An 11635-nucleotide genomic window follows, 5' to 3' on the forward strand; every position below is an offset into this window, starting at 1 on the left:
CTAAGCGTCCTAGAGCGAAAAGGACGATAATTCGTGACCACCCTCAAAAAATTGAAAAATCTACCCAAAACCTAAAAAAATTGAAATTTTTATATGAAAAACTTCTTTTGGCCATATCTCCTAAACTAAGCGTCCTAGAGCGAAAAGGACGATAATTCGTGACCACCCTCAAAAAATTGAAAAATCCACCCAAAACCTAAAAAAATTGAAATTTTTATATGAAAAACTTCTTTTGGCCATTGTTGAACTCTGTTCCCCAACTTTTTTGTTTATTATTAATATAATAATATTTTGAATATCTACATTATTGAATATTTTGAATTTAACGTAAATAATTGAATTGCCAATACCTAATATGAATTATTGTTATCGATACTTGAATTCAACCTTTATGCGATAACCCTAAAGCTTTTACTCAAAATGAATTTAATTGTTGTAAATTCTAAATCACAATGTCTGACTGACACTTCGTTTGTTATAAAACTTCACTTGTGCTTCGTCATTGCCCTTGGTAAGCTGCCGTCATCCTGAATAAAGCCATACTTTTGAAATCTTAAACTTACACTTTGCCTTTTGCTTTCTTCTCTTTTCGTTACAACAAAAATCTTTACATTTCCGAGAGTTAATCTTTATCTACAGTCCACTAAAGGAAACATCTCACGGATTTGCACATGATCCTTCGAACCGTCAAGGAACTGGGAAGAATCTTATAATCTTGGATTACGTCCACTGTCTTGGAAAAGCGTTTGCATTTAACTTGGGATTACGTCCTCCACATTACACAAACCGCAGACTTGCCTATCCATTTTTTTCATATTCTCAAAATCATTATGGACAAAAGGTACGTGAAATTTATTATATTGTGAACGTTTGAGAATATCAGTGTTTGGCTTGTGATTTAGTGGCAACGCAACGGTAGAATAACTTTGTGATCTGAATAATTATTTTTTACATGACTTATGGTTCTGATCTCGAAACTTTAACCAGAAAGCACATAGTCAGAAATTCTTCTTACAAGTGATCGATGTTAATTGTAACACAGATTGTTGTTACAGAATGCAAATTTGAACTCTGTTAAATTCTTTGCAAAAGAAGCAAAAAGCTGTTTAACATTAACCACTGTAAATTGTAAAAAGTTTGCTTTACGAGCAACTCTAACATAAATTCCCTTACATACTTACCCTTACATACTTACCCACGGTTTATGTTTACGACATTCGTGGATACTTACCTTCAACATATTTAACATTCGTACCAGAAATATTTGCAACATTTACAATTGTGTATATAAAGTTTACGAACCTGCAACATTTGTTTGCAACATTTTAAAATACTTACCTTTGATATGCAACCCTAACATACTTACCTATTGTGCTATCCACACTCAACCACAGAATGCGTTAACAGCCATACTCAACAAAACATCCACCTTCAACATTAGAAGTCATATGTAATCTCAGTCACTCTCCGATATAATTATCAACATTCATCTGTTTGTCCGCTGACAAACATTGAATTAGCATACATACGGCTATACATACAATATCATATGCTTTGTTACATACTCTACGCACATATAAAAAGCAAATTCTCTTAAGTTACCACTTGCAAAAATTCTCTCGAAAGCTGACTGCGCAGCTAAAGTAAATACGACAGAATATTAACATTACTCTCTTATTTTGATGCACATTGCACACGCCAACAATCAATACGTCATATGATTTGTTTGTTCTCTGAATCATAGTTGCCACATACTTACCAACTTTGGGCATATCTATTTCTATTGAGGCATAGTATATTTATTTCTTTTTATGCGATAATTGCGAATAAAAAACATTCAATGTTTAAAAAATTTTAATTCAAAAATTTAACTTTGCATTAATTTAAAAATTGTTGGTAAACGAAATTATTATAAATTCAAAGTTAATATCGTACCCATATTGCAATCCCGAATTCATACTACAAATCAGAAATTGTGGTAATCGATAGGGCATCTCTGCCTTCGTCTTAAGAAATAGAGAGAGAGTTAGAGTGTCAAAGCCGGCAAAATGTCATTTGGATTAAGATTTCATTGCGTTAACATCTAATTTGGGAGCTGTAAATAAATAAGCTGTAAATAATAAAAATAAAAAAAGAAAAAAGTATGCGCAGAAAGCTGAATGATTGACTGTTGAAGTGAGTTGGAAAAGCTGAAAAAATTTGGAAACAAAGAGCTGCAAATAAGAAAAAATAAAAAAGAGGACAAATATGTGCAGAAAGCTGAAAGATTGAATGTTGAAGTGAGTTGGAAAATCTGAAAGAAAAATTTGGAAGCAAAGAAAAGTGAATGTAAAATTATTGAGAGATTGGCTTGCTAATTTGGAATATTGTTGAGCGAATTACCTGGTGGTGTGGATGAATGGTCTGTGGAGTTGGATGCTGGTTGAGGATTTTGTGGTGTGTTCCCTAACGGTTCTGTGCTGGCACGTGAGGAAAATATTGCTAATATCAATACGTACATTGGCATGTATATGGTGAGTGTATGTTGGTATGTTTATACATATGCAGGGTTGCCTTCGATACCAGAAATCGCAAAAAGCGCTTAAATGAAAAACTCAAATATTGTGAGTTTTTTTGAGACCATAATATTCTTTGATACCAATATTCAATGTAATTACCATTATCAAATGTTTTTATATTTTGGAACTATTAAATTTGAAGATTGAAAAAGAAAGTTTTCAATAATTATTTACTTGATATTACATTGAATTATACACGAAAAAAAATAAACATTATATGAAAAATTATACGGAAAATTATATGCAAATTATACCATTTTTACACTGAATTTTACACTGAAACAAATGTTTCAAATGAAATGTATATAGAAAATATACCATTTTATGATACACTGAAAAATATATTTTCGAAACCTATTTGTAATCTGACTTTCAATATATAGAGATTGAAGGAAAGGATATATATGTATATATAGTTTGCGAAGAGTTCCCTGGGCTCTGGGAAAATTGGTCTACATGAGAAAATTTCCAATTTTGTGTTTGAACACGGAAGATAATTGGAAAGAAATCTATACTTGCCTATGAATCAAAATATTCACTTCAAAAATTCGTAATACTTACCTTCAAGGAAAAATAACACTTGCCTTTGAAATTTAAGACACTGGAAAAAATACTTACCTACATTAAAAGAAAAAGTGAACTCTGCAGTTCACTAAAGCCATGGAGTTTGGAGAAAGTTTTCTTTACTCTAATAATTTCTCGTTTAATTAACTAAAAGACGTGAAGAGATTATACAAAAATTAAGCATTATTGGATTCGTAATTCTCACAAAATAGTTCGTTATTTATTTAAATTTGTAATTTTTATTACAAACAAGGTTATCGTGAACTTCGTATGTCACTAAAGACATCCTTGCAATTTGCAATTCTCAAATTTTTTCATTCAAATTACAAAATTTTCTTCGAAAAGTGAAAAGTACTTAATTATGTCTAATAAGTATTTTTGAATTTGTCGAAAAATATATTCTTAATTTGTGATATTGGCATGTTGCCAGCGTTTAAACTGTTTAGTTGAAATTTTCTGAAAATATTCTGAATATACTAAGATTAACCGAAAGTGTTCACTGTTTGTCAGTGTGTAAAAGAAATATATGTTTATAATACAGAATACATACATATGAAAGAAAAATTTTGCATATCACAATTGAAACTGGTCTGGAGATTGTTATTCGTAAAACCTCATACACGTTACGCTTTCAAAATCCACTTTAATTAGACTTTAACTGTCATTTGTCTTATAAGAAAAGGATTTCAAATCTATTTTTTAGTAGATTTCGAGCCTAATGTGAATGGGCTATAATTTAAAAATAAAAATTGGATGTGTTTGAATTGGTTTGTGGTTTTACACGAAAGGAAGATTAAACTGTTTTCGGGCAAGCTAAACTACCTTGTGAGAAAATTGAATAAAACCATTTGTTGACATTTCTTTAATTTAAGGAGAGTTAACTTAGCAAATAGTTTAAAGGCAGACTTTTTCTACACTGATCGAAAAAGATACCCGTTTACAAGGAATTTGTCTTTACACTAATGATTTGGTATTGATTTCAAGCCAAAGAGGCAGAGAGTTGGAATAAGGATACTTTGAGCCTGAGGTCTTCTTAAATTTGAGTTTTGTGTACTTGGATTTGGAAACAAATTTTATCTTATTCGTTTTCCAGCTGTTAAAAGTTTGGCATTACGACATATTTTTCATGATTTATTGCAACACTGTATTACACTGTGAATGATTTGATATATTCTATTCAACACTCACAGTTTTCTGGATATTAGATATTGGAAAAATTACTTATGAAATTATTCACTATTGGATTTTATACCGATTTCTTTTTGTCTTATTTGAAATTGCTCTTGTGGAGTTTAAACTTATGCATGAATTTATTTTAGTTATCTGAAATGAAGTATTACTTTTTCCTATATGGGAATTGACTTTGCTCGTGAAATTTTGATTACTGAATTTTGATTTAAGTTTACTTGTATTACTTTACTGGAATTTATATTAATATATTGCTCTCGTGGAGTTGAAAGTTTTAAAAGTACAATTACTCTGTCTTACCTCAGTCTAACCTTTTTAGAGGTAAACGACAAGTAAATTTCTTGTCATTTAAATCTGTTTTTGGATTATACGACGCGGTTTTTGAGTCTGGTGGCACGACTTTGGAATTGAGTCTGCTTATTCATATTACGCATTGACTTGGAGTCTTGGAACTTTGTTTTTTTTTTGTTTTCATTACTGCAAAAATACTGAACCCCAATTACTTGTTTACGATTTGTAATGGCTTCACAAAAGTTCATATTTTTTTCGGACCAAGTCGTCACTTATTGCGCCAACTTCAGTGCTATTGATACTTCTGAGCACAGACTTTCAAGTTTGCAAGTTGATCTTGAAGACTTAGAACGGCGTTGGCAGACTCTCACTCAGGTATACGAGACAGAGATGGTTACTGATAGCGCTAAGGCGGAGAAAGAGTCAATACACGCGAAGTTTAATGAGTCTATAAGGGCTTATAAGAAATGCAAAGCTGATATGTTGGACTTGATTGAAATAGAAAAAAGAGCGATGGAGCGATCTGCGCGTCCTCAAGAAATACTTGGAACAACATCGCAGGAGGTGACTGGGTATTCTTTGAAAGTCCCTCCATGCGATACTGAAATGTTTGGTGGTGGATATGACAAATGGCCCAGTTTTCGAGACATGTTCTCAGCCATTTATGTCAATCACCCAAAATTGTCTCCGGCACAAAAATTATTTCACTTAAGGGCAAAGACTCGTGGGGAGGCTAATCAGATTGTAAAACAATTCGCGTTAACTGATGACAACTTTCACTTAGCTTGGGAATCCCTACGTCAACGTTACGAAAATAAGCGCATACTTATTAATCATCAGCTCAGGAAAATCTTTGAAACTGAGCGCGTGACTTCGGAAAAAGGAAAAGCTTTACGAAACTTGCAGTACACTATAAACAATTGTCTTTCTATATTGAAATCTTACAATATATCGGTCATGTCGTGGGATCCATTCCTAGTTTTCTGGGTTTCGTCAAAACTTCCGGATGAAACTTTGACAGCTTGGGAAAATTCGTTAAGCGATCATAAGGAAATGCCATCTTGGGAGCAATTGGACGAATTTATTTCAAAAAGACTAAATATGTTGGAATCTATTTCTGACATGAGGAAACCTTCAAGTAATACAAATGTGACTCAGAAAACTCAGACTTATCACACGAAAACTGATTCCAAAGTCCGATCTTGTAAAGCTTGCAAACTTAATCATTCTTTGAGAGCCTGTCTTAAATTCAAAACTTGGTCTCTTGCACAAAGGCGAAAGTTCGTCAGGGACAACAAAGTATGCATAAATTGTTTGTGTTACGGCCACACTGCGCAAAATTGTCAAAGCGAAAATGTTTGTCAGAAATGTCACCAGAAACATCATACACTTTTACATCCAGATTCTGTTCAAGAGCTACAAAGTAGTCCGCCACCTGAAGTCACGACATTTCATACGGAGACTGCATATGATAATCAACCTTCGACATCAGCTGCTGCTTATGGAAATACAGTTTCACATGTGCAATCTAACTTTACTTGTTCTGCAGATTCTACTATTTTGCCAACGGCGTTAATCTATTTAGAACACTTAGGAACTAATCTAACAATACGGGCTTTTATTGATCAAGGATCCCAAGAATCTTTTATTTCAAGCAGACTTGTAAAGCGATACTTAATACCGACCAAGAAGTCATTTACTACCATTTCAGGATTAGGGGGTACTCTTCTTGAGAATTCTTCGAAACTTTGTCATCTGATTTTAAAATCTCGAAAATCTGATTTCAAAATTCGTACAACTGCGTTAGTTATTTCAAATATGAATCACTTAATGCCCTCTTACCCAACCCAGATCTCTAACTGGTCAGATTTGGAAAATATTGACTTAGCTGATCCGTACTTTTACAAACCCGCGCAAATAGACATGTTATTAGGTAGCGACATTCTTCCATTCATCTTGAAATCGGGTGTGCGAAGAAATATATCTGGAAGTCTTCTTGCACAAGAAACTGAATTTGGTTGGATTTTGAGTGGCCCTCCAAAAACTAGATCTACTCAAGTGTTTGCGAATTTTGTGACTTGTACTGATTCACTTAATAATGAAATTAGAAAATTTTGGGAACTTGAAGAAGTTCCAACTTCAAAGAATTTGTCTGAAACTGACATGTGGTGTGAAGATTTTTATCGGAAAACTACTGTTCGCCAATCTGACGGGAGATATCAAGTTAGATTACCCTTTCGTCAGGATCTACCCAAAGACTTAGCTCTAGGACCTTCAAGACGAGCTGCCCTCGGTCAATATCTTCATATGGAAAAGAACTTGAAAAAATCGCCTCAACTTGCTGCAGAATACACTGCTGTTTTATCTGAATATTTAACACTTGACCACATGGAGATAACGTCTTCCTCAGAAATCTGTCGTGACTCTGCATATTTTTCCTTTTATCTTCCACATCACGCAGTCGTAAAACCTGAAAGGTCATCTACAAAAGTACGTGTGGTATTTAACGCCTCGAAGAAAACTTCGACGGGAGTCGCATTGAATGATATTCTGCATACTGGACCGATACTACAAAATGAACTGATGAATGTTGTACTACGCTGGCGTTTCTTCCGATACGTGTTTAATGGCGATATTCAAAAAATGTATCGCCAAATTTATGTTCATCAGGATGATAGACAATATCAGCGCATCTTATTCCGGGAAAATTCGACCGAAGGGATCAAAGACTTTTGCTTGAAGACTGTTACTTTTGGAGTAAACTGTGCTCCATACTTGGCTATTCGCACACTTTTACAACTAGCCGAAGAAGGAAAAACTACTCATCCCACAGCTTCACATATTTTACGAAACCAAACATATGTTGACGATATTCTTTCTGGGGGACATTCATTAACTGATACCAAGGCTCACTTGTTAGAACTTATAGATCTACTTAATTCTGCTGGGTTTCCACTTAAAAAGCTTACGGCTAATCACCCACATTTTCTTCGCAATGTGCCCCCGGAAGATCTTCTAAATGAAGATTTCTTGAAACTTGAAGATACCAGCGAAACAAAAACATTAGGCATTCGGTGGAATGCCATGTCAGATTCTTTTTTCTATGTCGTTTCAAATATTGCTCTTCCTACCTCACCGATGACGAAAAGGAAAATATTATCTATTGTGGCAAAGATATTCGATCCCGCTGGTTGGTTGGCGCCGATTATAGTTGTAGCAAAGATGCTTTTACAACAACTTTGGCTTGATGGAACTGATTGGGATGAGGAAGTCAAGCCTCACTCTTTTCAAAAATGGAATTCTTTCATTTCCAATTTTTCTGACATTGAGTATATCCGAATACCTCGTTGGATTTATTATGCACCCGACAGGCGTATTCAAATTCACGGATTTTGCGATGCTTCCGAAAAAGCATACTGCGCATGTATATATATCCGCATTATATCACCTGAGAACTGTATAACATCAAACTTACTTGTTTCAAAAACTAAGGTGGCACCTTTGAAAACAGTGAGCTTACCCAGGTTAGAATTGTGCGGCGCGGCACTACTGTCTAGACTTTTGTTACCTGTTACCGGTGTTTATCTTTGGTGCGACTCAACTATTACTTTGGCTTGGTTAGATAAACCCCCTTTCCATTGGAAAACTTTTGTCGCAAATAAGATTTCAGAAATTTTGGATAATGTGGGAAATGTAACTTGGCGATATGTTCCAACTACTGAAAACCCAGCCGATATTGGAACGCGAGGCTGTACTGCGGCAGAACTGAAAAATAATCATCTCTGGTGGCATGGACCAAAGTGGTTGGTACAACACTCAGAATGTTGGCCAAAATCTAAAACATTTCAAGAGCCAGAACTTGAGCGCAAAACTGTTAACTTCCAAATTGAAACACATATGGAAGACGTACTTGAAAGATTCTCTTCCTTCAGCCGAGCTCTACGAGTTGTATGTTTCATGTACAGATTTATAAGGAAATGTCAAAAGCGGAATTCTGACTCATTTGGGGAACAACTTATTACTTCAGCGGAAATTAGAACGGTCAAATTTCAATTAATTAGGCTGGCGCAACTTAAATTTTTTCCTACGGAATATCATGCATTGAAGAACAATCAACCAATATCTTCTAAGAGCAAACTTCTAACTCTGAACCCTTTTTTAGATGAACGAGACTTACTTAGAGTAAATGGTCGTTTAGCGAATTCGGATCTTCCATACAATGAGAAGTATCCGATAATTCTGCCTGAACATTCTCACTTTTTTAAATTGCTTTTAACTTTTACCCACAAAATTCTTTTACATGCCGAACATCAAGGTATGTTACGGGCAATACGAGCTGAATTCTATGTGATACGTTTAAAGAACTCTGTCCGATCTTGTATTCGAAATTGCCGTACTTGCACCATATATAAACAGCGCATTCGAAATCAGATAATGGCTGCATTGCCTGAAGAGCGTTGTACTTTCTCACTGCCCTTTACCAACACGGGTTTGGATTTTGCCGGCCCATTCGATTTGAAAACTTCGAAATTACGAAACGCGAAACTTCATAAAGGTTATGCCGCTGTTTTCATTTGTTTATCAACTCGAGCTGTGCATCTGGAGGCGTGCTCCGAGTTGACTACTGAAGCTTTCTTAGCCACATTTGATAGATTTGTAGGGAGACGTGGTTTACCTAATAAAGTATTCTCTGATAATGGAACCAATTTTGTTGGTGCCAGCAAAGCACTCTCTCGAGAATATCGAAACTTTATACAATCTTCTGAGAAAGGTCTAGTTGACAAATACAATATTCACGGGTTCACTTGGCACTTTATTCCACCACATGCACCACACATGGGTGGACTATGGGAAGCTGCTGTCAAAAGCATGAAATCCCACCTTCGAAAAGCCGCAGGCAATATTAAATTTACTTATGAAGAATTCTCTACTTTACTAGTTCGAATAGAAAGTGTACTGAATTCTAGGCCCTTATCTCCTATAAGTGAAGACCCTTCGGAAATTACTGCTTTGACACCTGGACATTTTCTTAGAGGTTCCGCATTGATTGCTGCACCGGAGCAATATACTGATAACTTGACTTTAATAAATCGATGGCAAAGATTGAAAACGATCCAGTTTAATTTCGCAAAGAGATGGAAGAACGAGTACATCTCCAACTTGCAGAAAAGATATAAATGGAAGACAGAACAGCAAAATCTTAAGGAAGACGACTTAGTTATTATTAAAGACGATAACTTGCCGCCGACTGAATGGAGTTTAGGACGTGTTATTAAGGTATTTCGCGGTCCTGACTCAAAGGTGCGCGTTGCTGAGATTAGGACACAATCTGGTACGCTTTTGCGTCCAATAGTTAAACTGTGTATTCTACCCGTTGCCAACTAAATTTCATAATCTTTATTCTCAAGTTCACAAGTTAATAAATTTACGTTACAGTACCACATTTAGTCAGCCGAAATGCCGTATCTGCCACAACCGTCATACATTGAAAGACTGCCCGGAATTCCAACGAATGGACGTCCATGCAAGAAGGAAACATATGAAAGAACATCGGTTTTGTTTTAAATGCCTCTGTGCTTCCCACACACGCGAATGGTGCAGATCCAGAAAAACTTGCGTGGTATGCAATTACAACCACCACACAATGCTCCATGTCGATGATCACATGAGAAGGAAAGGACGACGAGATAACCAACCACACCATGAGAGCGCCAGAAAAAACCATCGGAAATCCCCTCATACGCTAAACAGAAGTTCTCCACCGCTTGTACGTGAAAGACTGAGCCAAAGACCAAAGAGACACATCTTCCTGCCAACCGCTCTAGCCCGAGTTTTGACACCAAACGGTCCCATAAAAGCACGGTTAATGTTAAACTCAGCTGGTCTACAAACATTGGTTCTGAAGTCACTGGTACAGCGTCTTCATCTACGTACAACCAGAAAAAACAACACCGAATTCTGCACACTGAATTTGCAGTCTTACTACGATCCAACCGTAAAAATTCAAATAACTGGCATAGTGAAGAACCAATTTAACATGGCACTACCGGAAGCGACGTCCGATAAGAAACTTCAGTCCGTCTACAACCATCTGCCTAACTTGGCAGATCCACATTTTTTTAAACCAACTGACATAGAACTTGTAGTTGGAAACGATCAGTTGTCAAAGATCTTGTTGGCTGGCCTCATTCAAACATCGTCCTCAATGCCCATCGCCCAAAGTTCTGTGTTTGGATGGATAATATCTGGAGCCTGTTCTTACTGAATTGCATTGCTGCAAGGGGGGCGGCATGTTGAACTCTGTTCCCCAACTTTTTTGTTTATTATTAATATAATAATATTTTGAATATCTACATTATTGAATATTTTGAATTTAACGTAAATAATTGAATTGCCAATACCTAATATGAATTATTGTTATCGATACTTGAATTCAACCTTTATGCGATAACCCTAAAGCTTTTACTCAAAATGAATTTAATTGTTGTAAATTCTAAATCACAATGTCTGACTGACACTTCGTTTGTTATAAAACTTCACTTGTGCTTCGTCATTGCCCTTGGTAAGCTGCCGTCATCCTGAATAAAGCCATACTTTTGAAATCTTAAACTTACACTTTGCCTTTTGCTTTCTTCTCTTTTCGTTACAACAAAAATCTTTACATTTCCGAGAGTTAATCTTTATCTACAGTCCACTAAAGGAAACATCTCACGGATTTGCATCCGGCTCGAAGGACCATGTGCAAATCCGTGAGATGTTTCCTTTAGTGGACTGTAGATAAAGATTAACTCTCGGAAATGTAAAGATTTTTGTTGTAACGAAAAGAGAAGAAAGCAAAAGGCAAAGTGTAAGTTTAAGATTTCAAAAGTATGGCTTTATTCAGGATGACGGCAGCTTACCAAGGGCAATGACGAAGCACAAGTGAAGTTTTATAACAAACGAAGTGTCAGTCAGACATTGTGATTTAGAATTTACAACAATTAAATTCATTTTGAGTAAAAGCTTTAGGGTTATCGCATAAAGGTTGAATTCAA

The 11635-nt window shown here is 35.6% G+C and overlaps 1 protein-coding gene across 1 annotated transcript; it reads left to right on the forward strand.

The window, feature by feature from the left end:
- The first annotated feature begins 253 nt into the window (after positions 1 to 253).
- LOC142226656 (uncharacterized) lies at positions 254 to 11214 on the forward strand. The gene is made up of 2 exons (XM_075296767.1): positions 254 to 841; positions 10038 to 11214. The coding sequence occupies exons 1-2, from the start codon at positions 831 to 833 to the stop codon at positions 10864 to 10866; spliced, it is 840 nt and encodes a 279-aa protein (XP_075152882.1). The 5' UTR covers positions 254 to 830; the 3' UTR covers positions 10867 to 11214.
- Positions 11215 to 11635: the final 421 nt, after the last annotated feature.

Source organism: Haematobia irritans, chromosome 2 (genome assembly GCF_050003625.1).
Source record: "Haematobia irritans isolate KBUSLIRL chromosome 2, ASM5000362v1, whole genome shotgun sequence".
NCBI lineage: Eukaryota > Metazoa > Arthropoda > Insecta > Diptera > Muscidae > Haematobia > Haematobia irritans.